Source organism: Montipora capricornis, chromosome 13 (genome assembly GCF_036669925.1).
Source record: "Montipora capricornis isolate CH-2021 chromosome 13, ASM3666992v2, whole genome shotgun sequence".
In the NCBI taxonomy this organism is placed as follows: domain Eukaryota; kingdom Metazoa; phylum Cnidaria; class Anthozoa; order Scleractinia; family Acroporidae; genus Montipora; species Montipora capricornis.
Window position 1 is genome coordinate 16,862,130 of NC_090895.1, and position 22,500 is coordinate 16,884,629.

Genomic DNA, 22,500 nt, shown 5'->3' on the forward strand with positions numbered 1-22,500 from the left:
GTCCTGTACAATATGTACTTGTGCATACAGGAAATTACAACATCTGAACATCTGAATTTTAATTGCAAAAATGAATGGAACACTGTAAAAAAAAAAAAGCAAATGCATTACCTGACGGGATATCAGAATTTCCCTCAGCAGTTTCCTGTGGAACCTCTGTTGTTGAATCTACAAAAAAATTATATGTACTTTTTGATTACACTTGGCATAATGGAAAGATGTGTATCCATGCACACCCAACGTTTACATATAGTGTACATGTAAGATAGTACTTTTTTCTTGTATCATTATTACCAGCATGTACATAATGCTAATTAAATTGCAGATGAGCTTTTATTGTTCCCTAATAAGTGCATGTTACATTAGAATGCGAGCAGTCTCTCTCTTTCTTCAGATTTAGTGAGAGCAGCACAGGCACATGGGAGTGGCAAAGCTGCGAGATGCCCAAAATGAGGGCAGCAGCCCAAGAAGTTTTTGTACCTCTCCTATCTCGCGCCTTCAGTCACACGCGTGGCCATTTGCCTGTTTTGCATTTTGCTTGACAGACTGCAGAAAAAGATAGACTGCTCATAGTCTAATGTTACATGTACATGATTGTATGTAAGGTGATGATATGTACAGTAAAGCTTCTAAAACAGTACTGTATACCTTGTACAAACCATCAATAATTCTCATTAATTCTTCTAGACTTTTAATTGTCCCTGATGATACAGTGGATAAGATAATGATAATAAATGCCTTAACAAAACCATTTACATGTATTAACTTTGAACATCATTCTGATAAACCTCTGAAATTTCACAATGGTTCTCCAAGGTACAATGTGTGTGTATACAGTGTATATACCTTTACATGTTACAGTAGTTTATTTGTTGTCATCAGTTTTGTATTCTTTACAGGATTGCACGTACATTGTACATATATTTCCATGTTTTATCATTGTTTAATGTTTGTAATTTAGTTACACTGTAAAAGGTTTCTTTTCTTTACAAAATAACTATAATCTATGTTTTTCTGACCACAGGTCACTTAAACATGTAAGCACCTGGCTTAATGGCCTTAGTAATGTATGACAAATGTGCCTTTACAGTACACATATGTACAGGGTATGCAAGTTGTATTTGGAAATAAAGATGAGGTACAAACCCATCAAATACCAGTAACCAAAAAGACACTGGCTTACCCCTGTCTAAGTTGGCAGATTATTTTACTCATCAATGGGGCCACTTCTTAGAACAGGGATGAATGGCTTAAGGCCTCTCAAAAAAACAATAAAAAACATTTTACTAAGCATTGACAATCCAATATACATGTAGGACGACACCCAAAGATTGTGGAAATTACCTTGTATTCCTTGAGCTTGGCTTTTTGACACAATTTCTTGTATTTTACCACATCCGGGTAGAAGTATCCATCTAAAAGAGAAACATGTGTCCACGTCAATAAAACAAATGTACAATTAATATTCTCAGGTCATGGTTTCGTCATGTACAGCACCAGAGTATAAACATCTGAAGTCATGATGCATGCAGAAAGATCACTTGAAATGTGCAAGAGTTGACAACTTGCTAATGCTAAGCCTTATAATAACCCATTGACCCATGGGAGTGAGATTTAATAGATTTTAAGTGAAGCTATGATCCTCACAGTTATGGGATGCTCTAACCAACTGAGCTATGAAGCCACTGATGTTGGGAGCTGGTCATTTGTGGCTTCCAAAGTTCCCCTGAGGAATGAATCAACGATGAAATGATAGGTTTATGAAATGGGTCATGTATGAACTGCGGATATGAAATGAAGTGAAGCTATGATCCTCGCAGTTAACAATTTGAAACCCATAAATGACCAGCTCCCAACATCAGTGGCTTCATAGCTCAGTTGGTTTGAGTGTCGCACCAGTATCGCAAGGTCACAGGTTCAAACCCTGTTGAAGTCCTCAATTTTTCAGGCTTTTTTTACGCAATTGCAAAAATTGCGTTCATAACTGCGAGAATCATAGCTAGCTTCACTTGATTTCATATCTGCAGTTCAGATATGACCCATTTAATACATCATTTCATCGTTAATAGATTTTACTCTGTCTAACACCAGACAATTTTACTCGTCAATGAGGGTCGGTTGACTCCTAAACCATATGGCACTAGACAGAGTAAAATCTATTTAAGTCTCAATCCTACGACTCAGTCAATGGGTTAAAGGGGACAATTTATAATGGACAGGGGTCATTAAAATTATTGTAATAATGTAACATGCACTGTACATAAAAATAATGTACTTTTATTTGATCACCTTTAAGCTTTTGCTGAAATTGTTGGACTGGATTTCCAAATCTGAAATTCTCCCCACCAAGCAATGCACTACATGTACATGAAAACAAAAGAAACAAAATGAAAAACAGTATCCTCATAGAGAAGCTTTCCCACAAAGTGGGCTCCCTCGCAATATGTGTTTGTTCTTTGTCAATTTTTTTTAGAATTCAACAGTGTACATGCAACAATTAACAGAACTCAGTGAACGTCAAAATTGGCCAGGGGCATTGTGTTGTGTTCTTGGGCAAGACACTTAATACTCTCACGGTGCCTCTCTCCACCCAGGTGTATATAGGGGTACTGGTGCATGCTGGGGGTAACCCTGTGTGGACTATGTAGTATCTTATCCAGGGGGGAGTAGAAATACTCCTAGCTAGTGGCTTCATGCTACAGAAACCAGAGATAAGCGCTGGCCTGATGGGCCTCTCAGGCTCATAACAGAGACTTTACACAGTACCTTTTTAGTGAACTTCAAATGACCAGTTGGTACTGCAAAATTTAACTACATGTAAAACTTGACAAACCTCAAGTTTTCTTCCTGTGCATGAGGATAATCTGTTGGCAACACTGGAAGAAACGTCTGCAAAACAGTTAACTGAGGTTAATTCTGTAAAGAATAAGATCTCCAGAAAAGCTTATCATAATCATCTTAATCATCACTGTCATCATCATCATCATCACCATTATCATCACGAAACTTGTAACAATAAGGTCTGTGTTTTAAAAGAATAATTATTTGGTACACACCTCCAAATGCTTTCGATCTGCTGGAGTTAACACATTTTTCCACGTGTCCATACTCACAACTTTGAAGAAAACTTCTTTCTAGATGGAACACGTTGAGAGGCAAAAAATAATAATTAGTTCATTCATTAACCCATTCATTCTTCAGGTGCCACAGGACGCCCACGTTAATGAGCAAAATTGTCTGGTCTTAGACACAGAAAAGTCTCTACTCCCAGGGGTCAAATTGGGTTAATGGAGGGGACAGTTTTTTTTACTGGTTAAGGACGGTGCCTACTATTGTTATTGCGCATACGTTATGCACATCTCAAGATACTCTGATTTCCTATTAGTGAAGCTTACAAATACAGGGATATTTTTGCGCGGTTTAAAACTTACTGGAGAAAGTAGATCTTAGTAAGTACTAGGGGTATCCAAAAAGAAAATTGGGGGAAACCATGCATTTTTCAGAGATAATTAAGCTTCAATTTGAGAAAGAATGCCATACATCGCTCTGTATTTTAAAACTTTTTAAAAATATTGTTCATGAATTATCTTTAAAAAATGTGTGGTTTCCCCCAATTTTCTTTTCCGATTTTAATGACACTTGTAAAGATCTTTATTTCCCGCACAATCATAAACCGGGGCAAAAACACCTTTGAATTAGTAGGCACCACCCTTACTCCATTCACTTCTCCTACTACATCCAGGACCACCACCTTTGGATATAGTGGATCAAAAGTATCGAGCCATCTCCCCACCCTTCCCCCTAGGAAAGAGGGGGGAAAGGAGAAAGATCAAAGAAACCGATCGACTAGAACTAGATCCGCTAAAATTCCCAATTCATCCAAGGTACCGAGAGTGCCACCCTGGTCGACTGAGTTCATGTATTAACAGCATCCAGGCATATTAAGCTGACTAAAAACGTTTTTCCCTATTTTGGTGCGTTTTACCTGTTCAATCAAGTCTATAGGAAGCGCTATCTCTGTTCCACCAAAATTGCAAACTTCCATTCCTGTTAAATCGCTTTCTTCGAGATTTGAAGGGTCCATCTTTTTTGGTAATCACGGATTTTTTATCTTTTCCGAGGGTTCATCAATCCTAAAACCACACCCGCACTTGAGCAGAAACTTAACTCAAGTTTAGTAATATATTTAAACAATGTCGTAGAAAGCACTTGTCTGCTTTCTTTGGCCTCTGAAGGAAGATGAAGAATTGATCACCATGTTGGTATTAGCCAAGTACACTTCATGTATGAAACATTCATGCTTTCACCGCTGACAAGCGATAATTTTCGTATCCAAGATGGCGCGCTCCGTCGTGTTTTCCACTCCTTCACTTTCTATGTGGGCTATACGTCAACTCATCCACTGACATGCCGAAACGTAAGGTACGGATGTCTTTAACTAATCCAATTGCTTCGAAATGTGCTAAAAGGCGATGATTTTTTTTATTCAATTTGGCGCCAAGCGATCGCATAATCTGAGCCATACATGCAGGCAACCAAGTTATCTCGTAATGCGATTAAATCTTTTGTGCGTTTCTCTGTGCACGAAGAGGAGTCTATATTGGGAAAACTACTGATCGACCGTCTAAAAGAAGTTGTAAAGTTCCATATTTCTTCAAATAAACTTGACCTACATGTAGCTCGAGTGTGTGGTTATTATAAACTCAGGGCGTAACTAATCGATATTTTCGATACTCGATGAAAATCGATAGTAATGGATTGAAATCGATTATAATTTATCGATTAATATCGAAAATCGATTGAAATCGATCGGTCAGCTTTTTGTGATTATCGATTTTATCGATTTCTGTAATTAAACGATCGATGTTATCGATTTGATCAAAAAAGATGGGAAGCTCTCAAGGTAGGAAATGCTTAGTTGTGATCCATTATTATTTTATTACTTAAATTGTCTCCCACACTTCTTCTCTTGAATACACTGATTCGCAAATACATACTGTATGGGAGAAAATAACACAGTTGTACCACTCAATAAATACATGTACACACACGTGCCGCTCGCTAGTTCAGCTTCGGTGAAGAAAAAATTAGTGACTAGGCAAATTTTGTGATTATCGTTTTTTATCGATTATTATAACCAATCAATCGACATATATTGAGTATTATTGAGTACTATCGATTAATCGATTACGTTTTCGAGGATCGATTTCGATCGATTAGTTAACCCCTGGTTAACTTGGTTAACTGAATGGACTAAAAGTACTCAGTAATTAATTTGAACCTTTTTTAAATTAGCGATTGAAGCCCATCAAGGACTCATCAGATGAGTCAGACTTCGAGGTGGATGTTGTGGACGTCTCTGACAGCAGTAGTGATGCCCAAAAAAGTCCTCCTTCACCCAGCAAGAGATCATCGAACCATCGACCTCTAAGGAGCTCAGCAAAAGGTTGATAACCAAAATGCACTTTATAACCAAAAGAAAGTTTTCACAACTGATATATACTGTATATATTTTTTTTCAGTCATTTAAAAGTAAGTTATTAATTCTTTTGGGAACCGGACTGCAAGTACTAATTTACATGTATTTAGTTATTAGTAGTGGTACATGTATGTAATCACATGATTTCGAGTGCAATGTGGGATAATAAAGTAATAAGCACAAAATTAATACTAAATTTTTTCAAAGCCAAACAAAATTTCATGAACTCCTAGGGCAAGTAGAAGCGTTAAACGGTTAAGTAAGTTTGACAAACGAGCATTGCAGAAGCGACATCAAAACACTGCGGCCCGATGAATCACCTTGTGATAAGTTAGGTGCCCGTTCGGACTACTCGTTCAGAAATATGGTCACCCGTGCTCACAAGTAAGGCCTCCTAGGCGACCAGGCCACCATTAGGAAGCAGCCTTGACACTTTATTAGAGGCAAGTACTCCATTTTGGAGCACAAGCTTCTTCATGAACATGTTAATGCAGGCACTTACAGTTTTTTTAACCGTCTCACAAGACAAAAGTCTCTTCTCTGGAATGAAATAGTTTGACAACAATGCACTGCCACCAACCACATTTTCCATTACAGGTGCCAAGGCTGTTGCCTAACAGGAGCCCGGTAGCCTGGGGCTCCCAAAGAAAAGCTCTGGGCTCCTTAATTTTTTACAGCAACGCCTTTCACTTCATATGTTGGGCTCCTAAGTTCTCAGCGTTTAGTTCTGATGGCCCCTTTAAAATTTTCTTAGGCAGCAGCCTTGGGTGCTCCGTTTTGGAGCATGTTAATCTTCGGAAAAGTTTATATATACACTGTATGAATAGATCCCCATGGACTGTAAGAACAGAAAACTTGCAATACTGAACCTGCAATAAATACTAATGAATTTTCCTCCAAAAATGCACATGATTACGTAGATGCAAACCCAATTTGTGACCCTTATTGAAGTCTGTGTACATCTACATTTCTGGACATATCTCAAAAAATGATAGCTGGCCCATTTTTAGACAAAATAATAATAATTGTGTTATCATTGTTATTATTATTATTATTATTATTATTATTATTATTATTATTGTTATTATTATTATTATTATTATTATAAACATTAATTTAAACACTATTTTAGCTTTACTATTTTATTTTAACACTATTTTAGCTTTAATTGGATTAGACATCGTGGTCACATTAAAGAGACATGTACAGTATACGGTGCAATATTGACCCATACCTGGCTAGCAACATTGAGATTTCTTTGGTTTCCAAGTCAAGGGCCTACTTACAAAATTGTGATTTTTTGTATTTGCAGGGAGAAGGAAATCATCAAGGCTTGATTTTCGTACAAAAGATTTTTCAGAAGACAATCAAGAATGTTGCATCTGTCATGGCTTTGAGAATGAAGATGAAGAAGAGCTATTGCAATGTTCAAAGTGTTCAACTGTCGGTAATTATGTAAATTAATGTCCCTTCCACTCTGTCGAGAAACTGACCAGTCAAGAAAAATGCTTGCTATTTAAACCAGGGCTTGAAATTGCAACCAATTCAGTCACGTTTACAACTGAATTTCTCAATTTGCAACTAAAAATATCTCGGGGAGTGGGTCGCAAATTTGTGGCTACCGGGTATGTACATTTACAATAATACATATATAATCAGAAGATATGGGGCAAAATTGTAGTGTTTACAATTATTTTAGCCATGATGTTAAGTGCACAATGCTGTTTTCTCAATCATTTTCCATTTTCAGCGGTGTCTTAATGGCAGGCTTGGTTTCTGCTTTGTTATACTGCAGGCAACACAATACAATGCGATGATCCATGATTACATGTACACAATTACAATGCACTGTTGGTAATAATTATTAAATGAATGTCCCTTCCACTCTGTCAAAAATTGGTCAAGAAAATGCTCAAGCTATTAAAAGCAGGGCTTAAAATTGCAACCAGTACAGTCACATTTATGACTGAATTTCTCAATTTGCAAGTTAAAATTAGTACTACAAGTGTATTATCTGGGAGAGTCGCAAATTTGTGGCTACCCGGTGTGTACATGTATAATCAGAAGATATGGGGCAAAATTGTAGCGTATTTATTTTAGCCGTGATGTAAAGTGCACAGTGCTATTCCCTCTTGAAATCATTTTCCTTTTCAGTGGCATCTATTGCAGGTTCATGTTAATTCTGTTTTGTTAAACTGCTGGCAACACAATGCTGTGCGATGACCCATGACGACATAATCATAATAAGCTTTGTGACTAAAATTTGTGGCCTTTCAACTCAATTTTCGTATCTTGTTGCAAGATTGCAACTGGATTTTTTGTTAAATGATGAGACCTGACAATTTGGGTTGTCATTGTTCAGTGGATGTACATTGTACAGTAGCTCCATGTTGTTTCCTTTTGACTCATAAACCATCCCCAATTTACGGGGAAAATCGTTTGGAGTAACATGTATCAAGACTCACTCCAACATTGTAGGATTCAATGGATTAAAGGGGACATACTTTTTGAGTGGATGTACATGTACACTGTATGAGCTGTTAAAGTGGAAAGAGTTAGTGGTAGTGGCAATTGTGTCTTGTCTAGAATTTGAGATTACTTTCCTATGCCTCAGGTCTGCCCTAATTGTACTGTAACTTTCCAAGTAACAGTGCTTTTCCTCCTTTTTACATTTGGCTTTTGCTATCTTCAGGGCACAGGGTGTGTCTGCAATTATCCAAAGATTCCCATCCCATGTTGGATAGTTTATCGTGGCAATGCAAAGACTGTAAAGTGTGTTACTTATGCAAGGCAGTTGAAAGTGAGGTGAGATCATTATATAGGAATATAATTCTGCAAAATACATTAATTATTCATGAGTCTAACAGCCAATCAAAACATCTCGTGTACGAGCTTTAAACCCAATGAAACACTGTCATCAGAATATTAATATATATACTGTAAAGAATATTAATGAAGCCTGGCTGTGTTTTCTTGTATGCTAATACATGTATATGGTATCTTCCACTCACATTTTGAACCCTTTGTTCAGACTCCTGAACGATACGGTTTTTGTGGAATGTTTTTGAAGACGTTCAATAAAATATAAGATGCAGGTCGTGCTTTATTGGGTCTAAAATACTTGGCTGCGCTTCATTTTTTTTAACCCAATAAAACACTGCTGCTCGTTTTTTAGACATTGAATAATGGTTCAGTCACAAGAAATATTATTCTTCATTTGCCAATGTTACAATTTCATATTATTGGATGTCATTACACTGTACAGTAGTAGAATGGTATTCTTAGTGTAGAGGAGTTGTTTTGAATGTGGCTAGTCTTACTTCACGATGGTTCTAATATTCTGCTGGTATCATAGCAAGAGGCTGAAGTCAGTTTACTACAAGTCATATACTACATGTATATTGACCTGCGTCATCACAGTTTAGGGGTTACTATTATTATCATTATCATTATCATTATTATTAACAGGTTGAACTGGAGGCTTGTGTTACCTGTGACAGAGGTCTTCACTCATTGTGTGTTGCACTAAAACTAAAGGGTGCAGAACGAGGAGCAGGTCAATGCCACGAATGTCCGTCATCAAGTGGTGAAACAACTCCACAGTCTCCTAGCTTCAGTGTCGTCGTGAAGAAGCGTGGTCGCCCAAGGAAGCTCCATACAGCATCCGAGACATCCCAAACAGATTGTGAATCCGAGAGATCGCCTAACACTTCTCTTGCACTGGATAACACTTCGAAAAACAAGAGGACGACTTCGTTGAAGAAAGTAAAGTGCTGTCCCACCCCTGGCTGTGATGGACGTGGTCACATGACTGGCAAATTTGACATGCATCACACTCTGTCTGGGTGTCCAAAATATCACAACATGACAGCACAGGAATGCAAGGTGTGTAGTATTTTCCAAAACCTTTGTCTGACACTGAATTTCTACAGTTTTAAATTTTTCAAATGCCGTGGTGTTGGATCATTCCAGTCTGCGAAAGTGGTTTGCAGCGTCAAAGTCCACTAGCCACCGACACTGAGGTGAATAGTTGTTTTAGTATAATTATACTAAAGAGATAATACACTAACGTGCACTAACGGTTTCCCGTTAAACGGCTGAAGCCGTTGGGTACCCGTAGAAAACATTTACTAAAGCATTGGAGGCGTTGAGAAAGCCGTTGGGTTTTTGCCCCCTGACCTGTTGTCAGCGGGTAAGGGGGAAAACCCAACGGCCTTCAGAAAGCCTTGAGAAAAGCTGTTGGAAATAGTGTTCTAAACCAAGTGTTGGAAAAAGCCGTTCTAGCCGCAAGCAGCGCTCGGATTCGCTCTGACGAAGGGCTCACGCTCGAAACGTCAGCTTTTAGAATCTCTGTACGGTGGCCAATTTACATTATCAACTGCGTTGATAAAACTAAATTTTTGCTCATAAAAACCGTTTGTCACAACCTGTCAATACAGTATAATTAAGCTTACGTTACCTGAGTGAAACGTAGAAAATATACAGCACAACTACATGTAACTCCGCTCACCGCTTCGGGTGTTTTAATGGCTATTAATTCTTGTTGAATCAGGGGAGGTGGACCATAAACTTTTTTTCAACGTCCATTGTGCGATAAAACACCACGTTATTATGGCACAAAAATATGATTTTAACTAATTTATTCCTACAAAGAATGCAACATTTTCGGGTGCAAATTCAGCACGAATTGCTCAGAGGTCAATAACAAAGGATATTGGCTATCCACTCTTTTAGTATATACATTGTACTAATAGACTTAACTTAAGTGTTGGCTGTATTTAGCGTTGGGGCACTAATTGGAGATACTGCTGTTCAGAAAACAAATCAAATCTACACATACCAAATTTTACTGACAGTAGGCTGGTTTTAAGAGAAGAGGAGAAAACCAGATTACCCACAGAGAAAAGCCTCTCAAAGCAGAATAGAGAAACAACAAACTCAACTCACATGTTACACCAAGTCTTCCAATCGAACCAAGGCTACATTGGTGGGAGGGGTGTGTTCTCACCACTGCAATATCCCTGACTATAGAATATGATATTTACTTACAGTTGTGGCATTTAACTGGACTAGGATATAAAGTATGCAAATTAGGAACAGGGATCCCAGTTTAGAACCACGAAGTACTAAAGATGGACTGCAAGAAAATGTTCCTGAACCTATAACATGTATCTGTGATCTGCACACAATCCAATGCTTCTCCTTCACCTTTCGCGAAGAATTAAATGTTAATCCTTTCTTTCCTAAAAGTGACACTTACGGATTTTTCAGGGTCCACTTCAGGGACCAACTGGTTAAGAAGATCTCTGTCCACTCAAACAACCGTTGCCTTTACCTCTTTCTCTCTTAAGAGTTTACTCCTTGTAACACCAGGCCTCGGTTGCTCAAAAGGTGGATAACGCTATCCACCGGATAAGTCAATATAACTCTCAAGAAAGAAACGATAGTTTTCAATTTACAAAACATATTTCGACATTCTCATGTAATCTTCAGTTGCAAATGAGCTTTTAAGGGTTGTACATGTACAATAAGGTTCGTTACAAAATAACGCGTCAAAACTTGCGTACAACTCCAATATAAAATATCAAATGCACGGAAAACAAAAATAGCGCGCATAACGATAAAATAAGAGACAAAAGGAACAACGTAATTAAAAAGAAAGAGACAAGTCTAGATCCCCAACTTCTGTTTCACGATCTTAGGGTGCGTTCGATTGACCGTATTCTGGAATAGGAATACATGGAATATAGGTTAGAAATCCTTCGTTTTTACGGAGATTGACATTAAAATTGTCAAACATCTGCTAAAATGCTATTTTAAACATATTTTTATTATCCTTGCTGCTTCGAAACGCGCCAGACATACCGTTTAATCATCACTCCACGTATTCTTATTCCGGAATAGGGTCAATCGAACGTGCCCCTAGACTCTGCCGCCTCAAAATTCCAAATTCAGATCAAAGAGGCATCACATTAATTGGGAAAATCCCATTCTTAATCAGCAGTTGAGGCATCTAGACTTATCTCTTTCTTTTTAATTACGTTGTTCCTTTTGTCTCTATTTCATATTCAAATTCTACGCAAGTTTTGACGCGTTATTTTGTAACGTACCTTTATATAAGTTCAAATGTACAACCGTTAAAAGCTCATTTGCAAGATGACATGAGAATGTCGAAACATGTTTTGTAAATTGAAAACTGTCGTTTCTTTCTTGACAAGTCACTATCCAGTGGATAAACACTGGCAAAACTAACTGAGTTGTCCAGTGAATAGCGCTATCCAGCCTTCGAACAACTGGGGCCAGAAGATTTTACTCATAAATCGCGAACTCCTAAAGGAGCAAAAGGGTTGAGAAGAAACCCACTAATGACCCTCTTTACAAAACGCATTCGAGGTGAATAACGACAGATAAGAGGAGGATGGCAATCTTTAGCATCCGCTGAACAGACATAGAACTTTTGCCAGTAGTGCACGCCGCCATGGCCTTATAACTACATTATACAAAACAATGAAACAGGTCACCTTTTTGTCACTTAGGACAAAGCTAAGGAAAGGGAAAAGGAATTGGCAATGTCACCAGAGACGAAAAGAAGCAAAAGACATATCGTTTCTCCGAAAGATCTTCCCAAGAAATCATTGCGGAGCAAGGTTTGTGTATTTGAGACAGTTCTACCTGCGTTGCTCGTAAACGAAATTTTACACTTTTTTTTTTTCCGCGAATAGTCTGGAATCCTTTGACACTCAAACCGGCCTAAACCGGCCAGACTTAGTATTTTACTCTGTCTAACGCCAGACAATTTTACTCGTCAATGGGGAACCCCCAGGAGTCAATGGGTTAATCACTCACTGAAAAACTACATGTTTGTCCCCCTTAAACTTTTCGTTTTTGGACACCAAATGGAAATCTCATGCAATGATAGCTATTCCAAGTTAGCTAGATCGCCCTAAGACTGTAGGCGTTCTTTCAACAGTAAACGAACTGTGTAAATGGCCAACAGGGAATTGAGATTTAAATGACCTGCGCCTTTATCCCATTGACACCTGGGAGTGAGACTTAAAAGATTTTAATCTGTCTTTAGAACACCAAATGATCTTACTCGTCCATTCGGGGCGTCATAGGGCGTTTGAGGTGTCAATAGGCTATTTCCGAGTTCATGTCTGCCTCCTCTTCAAAGCGAGTCTAAGTGCAAAGTTGTTGTTATGAAAATTAGTTTTCATTCATATGTAAAGTAGAACTAATTACCATCACAAAAACTTCACACCCAGACTCCCTTTGAAGAAGAGGCAGACATGAACTCGAAAATGGCGTATTGGTTAAAGTGCCTATCACATCAACAAACTTTTCCATCCTACAGTACTTATTCTCCAAAATTGTCCCACATGTATTTTGTCGTTTTACTACTTTTTATTGAAACACTCGCTTTTCTACGGGGCTCATTCGCGAGGCGGCTATATTGGCCATCGACAATAGATTTTGTGCCCTGAGCCTCGAGTCGAAATGGTTCGAAACAAGTTTCGGTGGGGCAAAACAAAAGTTTTCAATCCCTCGGGACTCAACATGGCTGCTCTGTGATTAAGGCCCATTCACTTTGAAAGACGGGAAAGTTGGTCCCAGTTTGATCCATGACTGAGCAATGAGGGGGCATGGGTTCGCAACCTGTTTGATGCCACAAATTACTTTGCATCGCTGTTTTCAAAGAACACTCGTAATGCTAAGTAGTCTGTGACGTCAGCCCGAGATTAGACCCATTCCTCTTTCCTTGTGCGGTCGTAGATCAAATTACTACAGTTAGTTTTTTCACTTTTTTAAAGCTTCTGAAACAGTCAAAGAAGTACAGTTAAAATAACGTACAAAGAATGGTAATGGTTTATATACCGCACATATCAGGGTTTTGACAGTTTTTTAAACTAGCGGACGTATATCTCAAAGCACAGGACCTGACATTTTTTGGCTTCGCCTTGCGATCGCCGAAGGCTACCTATGAGGTCTGGGGGCATTTCCCCCCCCCCCCCCCCCCCCATGTCACATCATATCACATCAGTTTTGTTGCGGTTTACAATTATTCTTCGAGAGAGTAACCACCTACAACAGGGGTATCCCCCCTTCCTCTTCGCGAACAGTGTGTGGGTTCTTTTATTGATTATATTATATTTTAATTGACACGATGGGCCTGGAGTTTATAGTCCTTATCCGAGAAGACTTCAGTTATTCACAAGACCTGCTTGGAGTGTTGGTCCGACCGAGGTTGTGAACCCCGAAAGTACTGAATAATCGTTAAATACTTGACATGGAGTGACGTTTTTCTTGACGTTGCTGTTGTTCTTGCTTCAAAACCTTGACCGACTCTCTGTAATACAAAAATTTGGTTTGATCAACGCAGTTGATAATGTAAATTGGCCACCGTACACAAATTCTAAAAGCTGACGTTTCGAGTGTTAGCCCTTCGTCAGAGCAAATCGAGAATTGTGGCTTACGTCTAGTTTTTATAGTAGAGTAGGAGCTACGCTATTGGTGGTATCGGTAACGTATTGGTTAACGTATTGGTAACGTATTGGTTACCACCAATAGCGTAGCTCCTACTCTACTATAAAAACTAGACGTAACCCACAGTTCCTCTATTCGCTCTGACGAAGGGCTAACGCTCGAAACGTCAGCTTTTAGAATCTCTGTACGGTGGCCAATTTACATTATCAACTCCGTTGATAAAACCAAATTTTTGTATACTACTTCCCCACCGACGCAGCACCACAGTTTCTTTAGAAACTACCCCCTTCATTCATCTCTCTAATACAGACACGGCGTTTAAGTTTTAAAGCAGTCCCGCTTTTTGTCTATTCAGGTTCAGTTATCCTTTATGCCGGAGAAAATCCGCGCAGCCGTCACCAGTAAGGAAATCACACCACAGGAACACAGTTTACAGAACAACCGCGGACGAAGCAGCAACATCACAAGTAGAGATCCACTCGTTAGCTCGAATGGTCAAAGCAGCGAAGCGTATCGCAACGGTATTGCTGCCATGGAGCAGTTAGACGAGGAGACGCTCAGGGAACTAACTTCAGAGAATGATTTGAAAATGTTTAAAGACGCTTGGAGAAAAGCTATAGAGGCCAATGAAGAGGTACATATTATGAGATTAAAGTTGGTAAATTATCCACTTATTTAAAAAGGATAAGCTCTTTTTTTTTTTTTTCGAATTATCCACTATTATAAAAAAATCCCTACACTTTGCGAAACCTGTCAGAGCTATGAATATTTCCAGACGCGGCTTAAATGAGAATAGGATTAGTGAAATTTCATTATTAATCTTCATTTTGTGGCCCGGTAGCTCATTTCATTTCTTGTCTTTTTCATATCAAACCTGCAATAAAAAGTTAAAAGGCTATACAAGTACCTATCTACCTACCTACCTATGTAGTTAGTTCGTTCGTCCGTCCGTCCGTCCGTCCGTCCGTCCGTCCGTCCGTCCGTGCGTCCGTGCGTTCGTTCGTTCGTTCGTTCATTCGTTCGTTCTCTATCTATCTATCTATCTATCTATCTATCTATCTATCTATCTATCTATCTGTCTGTCGGTCTGTCTGTCCAGTTGGAACAACTTGTATCTTTCTATCTATGTATGCGGGATTTCTTTGTCTTATTTTAGGAAATGCTACCAATAAACGGAAGAGCTGGAATACGCTGCATCGAGTTTGGATCATATGAGATCGATACATGGTATTCTTCTCCCTATCCAGAGGAATTTCAAAGACTACGTAAAATTTACATTTGTGAATTCTGTCTGAAATACATGAAGAGCCAAACTGTTTTGAGAAGACACGTGGTAAGAATTAACGTCTTGCCATTAAAATAAAGAGGCCTTTTTTACCCTTTAAAGTAAAGTTACAACCTGTTTTTTTTTCTTTTTCTGCAGCCGTTCTCGCTCTCGTTGCGTCGTCAATTCTCGAGCTCTCTACTTAGGCCAGAAAGTTATTGTAGTTATTCGAATTTCTCATAAGTTTCAAATTTGGTGAAACGAAGTCGTCAAACCTTCAATTTAATCAATTAGATTGATATTCCATTCAGTAATGGCTTTTAATTTTTAGGCAAAATGCAACAATAGATATCCACCGGGAGACGAAATCTACCGAAAGAATGGTCTGTCGATATTTGAGGTGGATGGAAAAAAGCATAAGGTTGGTTAATAGTATGGAAATATTTGTTTGAACTGAACAGCTGTGGAAGTGTTCTTTGTGTCAAGATCAGGTTCAATCGAATTAAACGTTTTGAGGCTAAATGTCTTCGCAGTTGTGAATGCCACTTTAGTTCGCTCTACCAAATTCAAAGCAGCGTAATAGGCCAGTTTGGTATTCTAACGGTTGGACTGGATCTAGCATGAAATGGAGGCTAATGCGGGCAAATTAATTTGCATTGGAAAAGATTTGCCCGCATTAGCCTCCATTCCATGCTAGATCCAGTCCAGCCGTGAGAATTCGAAAATGGTCCATTCAAATGTTGCTTTTTACTGGGCGGAGAAAAACATTCAGAGCTGGGACCCATTCCTCCAAATCTCAAAACATTTCGGGCTATTTGTGAAACTGTCTTGTTTTTAAAGCTGGTTTTTCAGTATGATTTCAAGATAACTAAAAGCAAGATGACTGGGAAACTGATGACTTAAAAACCTCCCCAGTATAAAGATAGTGATGTAATTGTGAAACTAGCCTGCGAGCGATATCTTGAGGATGTAAAGCTCCTATGACTATAATTTTGTGCAAGTTTCGTTGACGAGGCATATCTTTCATCGAAAAGAACAAAATGTAGTGAGAATTGAACGAATTACTAGTTCTTATAGGGAACGCTCGAAGACGTGCTGATCTGCCGCCATGATAGCACTCCCTTCGCCTTCGTCTTTCATCCGTTCTTGTCGGTGCACAATAGAAATTGAGAGTTGTGAAGTCAATATCGAATTCTTTATCTCAGTTTAGCCAAAAATAAGTTATTTCCTGAATCTTTGCTACAGAGATCTTATTCACGCACTTCTGTCCTCAAAATTATCAATGTCTATTTGCAACCCTTTCAAATTATCACGTTTGTTTTCTCTGCATCAGGTATATTGCCAGAACTTGTGTCTATTAGCCAAGCTCTTCCTGGATCATAAGACTCTTTACTATGATGTGGAACCTTTCCTGTTCTATGTCATGACAACTGCGGACTCAGTCGGCTGTCATATGGTCGGTTATTTCTCGAAGGTAAGGCCTACAGCGATCGTTTAAGGGGATATGCCATCGGAATTGACTACTGTAAGTTGTATTTCAAGGCCTCCCCCCGAAGCTTTCAAGAAGACGTTAATCCTTGCCAGCCCCACAGTTATGATAAATGATATTAAATATTATTATATAAACAGCAACGAAATACCAGGTGAGTTTTTACGCGAAAACATGATATCTTCATGTGCGAAAATAACATGATATCTTCACACATGAAAAGATGACCGTTGCTATGTTAACAAAAAATCGTGCCGTTCTACGTCAGGACTACAAAAAATAAGACTATTTTTTTTTTAGTATTACACCGCGTTCTCTCGTGGAATATTTTTCAATACTCGAAGAGAAATTCGTATCTCCGCGCGGCCATGTTCATGTAATATCCTCTATATAAGTTATAATAATAAATTGTGTGCTCTTTTCCCATTAAGGCTACCGCAAACTAGGAAACAATGTTTCTCGAAGTGTTTCCTTGGCGCGCAAGCAAGGAAACATTTGCTGAGGAAGCAACAAATGTTTCCTTGGGCCGCAAACGGGGAAACATTTGCTTCCGCAAGAATGTTTTCGTAACATTGTTTCCGGGCGCCTTTAGATGAATGAAGGGTATAGTTTCTAAGAAACAGAGGCGCTGTGCATGTGTCTACACGAAAATGTGTACTACACGAAAATGCATTTTTTATCAAACAAGTTGATAAAGGTAGATCCCGAGATCAAAACGTTCACTCTTCTAACTAGTACGATAGTTTCCTTTTTTTTTTTTAATTTTTATTTTATTTTATTTTTTATTAATTAACATTCAACAGTTACTAACAAATTTCTTACTAAGATTTTCGATACATTAAGAATAACCGCCACAATTACACACACTATTTACTCAAGACTAATCTCACTGAGACATAGAAAGGAAAAGGCTTCATGCAAAACAATAAATCTTAAGAGTGTGCTAAGAGCAGTCTTCAGTGTCCAGGAAATATAGAGTGCTTAAGATTAAGTAGTAAAACTTTCGTAAAAGTTTAGTAGTAGTAGATTTCTTTGTCGGGTAGTCATGAGAATTTGGTGTTTTATCAAGGTCACACCTCTTGAGCTTATAATAATCTTCGTTCACAATGCCTGTCTGATTGACATTTCATTGAATCTGTGAGAAGTTCTTTCTTAAGAAGTGTTATCAGATCAAGTTGAGACGGACTCGAAAAGAACCTTTGGCTTGTCTTTACTGTGGCGATTAGACCCGTGAAACGAGACTTGGGTTGCGATATTCGTGTTTGTAACATCTCTTTGTAAACAAGTCTGTTTGCATGTTTCCTCTTCTCACAGGAAAAGAAGTCCTTTCTGAATTACAACGTTTCCTGCATTCTGACATTGCCGATTTATATGAAGCAAGGATATGGAAAAATGCTGATCGATTTTAGTAAGTCGTAATTTCTCTGCAATGGTTTTCTTCTAATTCACTTAGTTTTGGAAACAACGATCAAACAATGGAGGAAACGAACGACAAAATTGAGAAGTGAATAAGGAAATGACAGCGAACACAGGGAAAATCGGGAAACAGTTCACAGGCAAATTGGCTGTTTAGAGCAGTTTTCAAATGAGTAAAACCAAAACCAAAGTAATTACTTTGGCCGATCAAAACGGACGGAGACTATCCAGTAAACCAATCAAAACTCGAAGTAATTACACGTAGCCGACACAGAAGCTCGGGAAATTGTGCACGCGCGAGCCACGACTGGTTTTGGTTTCACTTCTGATTGGTTGAAAAAGTGGCTCGAGAACTTTGAACCAATCACGGAGCGAAGAAATGCAAAACCAAAGTAATTCGCTGATTACTTTCGACACTCAATTTAAAACCGCTCTACTAAGTGTGGTCAAATTAAATTTGGCATCACCTGATGACAAATTTAACCTGAAGGAAAAAGAAGTCTAACTCAAAGGGGAAGGCTAAGAATCTTGTGGGAACAATTTTGATCGGCAAAAAATACTGATAGGAAAGTTTCCACTAATCCAGGATTAAGCTAAATAGGGAGATATGACGCAGCTCTTTACAACCTCTAATTTCATTGGATCCCTTTAGGACGCCGCTCTATTGTTTTTAGGGTTAGGGTCCATCGTTGATTGGTTGTTTGTTGTGGTCCATTGTTTTCTAAGCCAATCCCGAGAGCCGTTGTAGTAGCTGCGTACTGGCCCTAAATAGAGCTTTGAACAACTGGGTTCAGAGTCCGACGTGCGTTACGGAGGTCGCAGGTTCGATTCCTGCCTATACTCTGATTTTTCAGCTTTCCTCTTTTCCGTTGCAGGGCAACTAGTTTATCATTTTGTTTATTTATTTTTTTACACTTTGCATATACCCCAGGTTATCTTTTGTCCAAAGTTGAGGGAAAGGTTGGTTCACCAGAGAAGCCTTTGTCAGATTTAGGACTTATCAGTTACCGCAGTTATTGGAAGAGTATTTTACTTAAGTACCTGAAAAACTTTGGTTTTGACGTGATATCCATTAAAGGTAAGATTCTTTGTTTTTTTAGTCTCCTTCGCAGTGGTTGTTGGGATGTCACGCAACGCTTCCCTTGCGTGAGCATGTAGGTTCTTAAAGGGAACCTCTGTGATGTCGTACAGAAACTATGTGTGTAGATCTCATCCCGCTCTAGTCTTGGACACAGTAGAACCAATACCAAAGCGAAACACGTATCCGCTGCAAACGGCGGTAAACAAGTGGTTGTCCGTTTTGTGTGAGATTGGTCGATATGGTATTCAGCATGTCGGCCAATCAATAAGCAAAGTTTGTGAAACCAGATCGACGTTCGATTGAACACGGCTTTCCAACTCACCCCATGTGGTAGGAATTTTCGCTGTGTATCGGTTTTAGCGCACACGCGAAATTCTGAAATCTCTTCATCATTTGCTTCTTGAATATTGGGATTGGTTCGTTGTGTGGTTTTTTCAAAATTAACTTGAGCTACGTATACTTTGCCCTTTTTCCTTTTAGACATAAGTCAGGAGACAGCGCTCCATCCCAGTGACATCGTTAGCACTCTACAATATCTGGGTATTTTGAAATATTGGAAAGGAAAGCACGTGATTCTGAGAGCCAACGTGAGTTATACGCTAACCACAATAGGTCACTTTCAAAAATTCACTACTTGCACAATCCCATAATACACCGCTATTCCCCCCAAAACCTTTGCATGGCCATTGTTTGCAATCTCTCCTGGGACATGAAAAGTGTCCCAAGAGAAGTCGAAAACAATGCCTATGCAGATTTTTGGGGGGTAAAAGAGAGGTGTATTATGGGATTTGTGCAAGTAGTGAAGTACCATAATTTTCTTTGTTTGCCCTCCAAAAATTTTGCATAGGCATTGTTTTTATTTTTCTCGTGGGACCATTGTAAGTCCCAGGAGAAACTGGAAACAATGCTTATGCAAATTTTTGGAGGGCAACAAAGATGTATTAACGGTAATTTTCGAAAGTGGCCTATACTAACCTGATAGCAAATGCTTAGACTTTGAGGGGACAGGTCATGTTGGATATCAAACTTAGGCTTTCTGCTTATTATTTGCATTTCTGGGGCCCGTTTCTCGAAAGTCCCGAAACTTTTTCGAGCCCGAAAAGCCACCCTGTGAAATTGCCAACCGCTTGTTTTGTGGAAAAACGCCGGTCCTTGAAATTGCATTCGTTTTCAAGTAACAAAAAGAAAAATAACTGTGAAGTTTGACGATATAAAATCTTCTCCGTTCTTGAGATACAAGGGAATTGTGACACCCGAAAATGGGCCGTAAAGTTTCGGGACTTTCGAGAACCGGCCCCCTGGACGTAAGTTAAGGGGCCAGAAGAAAAAAGAATACAAAAAAAATACAGCTGCCTTCGAATACCAACTTCTTTCAAGAAAGCCCACCAGATTGCTCAGTCGAAAGTGCGCTGGACTTTCGTGCGGCAGGTCGCAGGCTCATGCCCCAGCGGCACCAAACTTGAGGCATATAGAAAGTGCTGCCTTTGTAATTCCATCTGCAAATGGTAAAAACAAACAAAGTTCCTATAATAATGTTTAATCTAAACATAACTGTATGCCTATGTATAGTAAATGCATGCATGCATAGAGCGGTTTTCAATTGAGTGTCGAAAGTAATTAGTGAATTGCTTTGTTTTTGTGTATTACTTCACTCAGTGATTGGTTCAAAGTTCTCGCGCCACGTTTTCAACCAATCACAAGTGAAACCATAACCAATCGTGGCTCGCTCGTGCACATTTTCCCGTGCTTTTTGTCGGCTACGGACTTGTAATACCTCGAGTTTTTGATTGGTTTACTGGACTGGATTTTCTCCGTCCTTTTTGATTGGCCCCCCAAGTATTTACTTTGGTTTTGGCTTTACGAGACCTTGCGCAATTGAAACTCGGTCTAAATGGTGGGCAAAAAAATATTATTTTGGTTATGTGCTAATTAGGATACTTCGCCCACATTGTACAACATAAACGAGATGAAATAATCGCGACAAACTTGCGATTGTCTAAAGTTATATTTTTGAGGTGACATTTTCGTTGACTTCGCTGTCGTAGATAGATCTTTAATTCCTTAGTAAGGCCTTAGTAAGTCCTTCGCAAAAGCCATAATACCAGTTCATTCTTGCATTAAAACAATGGATTCCGGTTCACAGTCCCAAGAGTAAATAAATTGTATTGTTTTTTTCATGAAAAGACCCCCCCCCCCCCCCCCCAAAAAAAAAAAAACCTTTTTTGCATCACGGAATGGGAAAATAGTCTATAAGCACTTTCCTCAGTTTCTCAGATCTTTAAGTTCCAGTCCTTAGTAAAGCCAAAAAATAAAACGTCTCTTTAAGAAAGCTTTTCCTCATCGCCTTTTATTCACTGGTTTTTAGGATCTCTTTGATGAATATGAAAGAAAGATTTCATCCAGGCCAGCTACTTACCAAGAGATCGATTCGAGCTGTCTCTCGTGGTTTCCGCCCACCGATCAGGACAGCAAAGATTAAAGCTGCCTCCCAGATTTCCACTGGAATTTCCAAAGCAACGGAGACCCCAATTCCATTCTCGTTCCAGCCGGAAATATGTGTGCGTTCGCAGGCTACAGTTTGAGCGGTTAGTTGCTTCAGAAGTGACTGTCAGGGAATACCTTTGATCTTTCGCGTAGCCCAGTCCCGCACCGAGCGTGAGTAGTTGGGACATTTGATAAACTCATTCAAATGTCTGTTTGCACTAAGCAGGCTCGCTCTAAAGGAAGGAACTTCCGCACAATCAAAAAATTACACCCAAAATTACGCACAGCAGCTAGCGTTTGACGGAACTTAGACACGACACAGCTAGCGTTTGAGGAACTTAGACAAGCGACTCGTCTATCTGTGGTAAAACACTCTTCACTGTGAAGGCACGAAGAAGCGTCCCTTATTTCATGACGACTGACTCAACTAAGTTATTCTCATGAGCGCTAGATTTCGAGCGACGAAGCCACGAGAAGCCTTCTCACGGCCTCACTGTTTGAAATCTTCTCTTTTACTTGAAATTACCGAGGCCGTTCTGTCCCTTCTGCTTCCCTGTATCAATGGCCCTTGTTTTATCAGTTCGCCTCTTTCATGAACTTTTGCTTGGACTTGAAATGACGTCACACCCTCATAACGGCTTTGAAATGATACTTTTCTTGCTTAGCGGTAACTGTGCTATAATCCTGGTCAAAATTATTCAGACATTTTTTACTTCCTCGTCCAGAACTAAAAAGGGCTATTGGTGCGTGAAGTAAATCTGGTTGTTACGACTTCCCTTCCTTCCTCCCCCTCCAAAAAAAAA

General features: G+C 39.1%; 2 protein-coding genes across 2 annotated transcripts in view; one reads left to right on the plus strand and one right to left on the minus strand.

The window, feature by feature from the left end:
- The window catches only part of LOC138030145 (nuclear factor related to kappa-B-binding protein-like), a 48,784-nt gene extending 44,496 nt beyond the window's left edge, over positions 1-4,288 (minus strand). The window contains exons 1-6 of the mRNA XM_068878025.1: positions 3,986-4,288; positions 3,057-3,134; positions 2,834-2,889; positions 2,290-2,357; positions 1,345-1,415; positions 112-168 (exon numbers count right to left, since the gene is read on the minus strand). Of these exons, the coding sequence (XP_068734126.1) occupies positions 112-168; positions 1,345-1,415; positions 2,290-2,357; positions 2,834-2,889; positions 3,057-3,134; positions 3,986-4,084 (429 nt within the window). The 5' untranslated portion in view covers positions 4,085-4,288. The remainder of the gene's footprint in view (positions 1-111; positions 169-1,344; positions 1,416-2,289; positions 2,358-2,833; positions 2,890-3,056; positions 3,135-3,985) is intronic.
- A 36-nt stretch (positions 4,289-4,324) lies between these two features.
- LOC138030146 (histone acetyltransferase KAT7-like) lies at positions 4,325-22,489 on the plus strand. Its single transcript, XM_068878026.1, has 14 exons — positions 4,325-4,422; positions 5,296-5,446; positions 6,792-6,926; positions 8,172-8,284; positions 8,948-9,364; positions 12,016-12,126; positions 14,319-14,597; positions 15,120-15,296; positions 15,559-15,648; positions 16,561-16,701; positions 18,031-18,124; positions 19,064-19,210; positions 19,694-19,800; positions 21,579-22,489. The coding sequence occupies exons 1-14, from the start codon at positions 4,408-4,410 to the stop codon at positions 21,690-21,692; spliced, it is 2,091 nt and encodes a 696-aa protein (XP_068734127.1). The 5' UTR covers positions 4,325-4,407; the 3' UTR covers positions 21,693-22,489.
- The last annotated feature ends 11 nt before the right edge of the window (positions 22,490-22,500 follow it).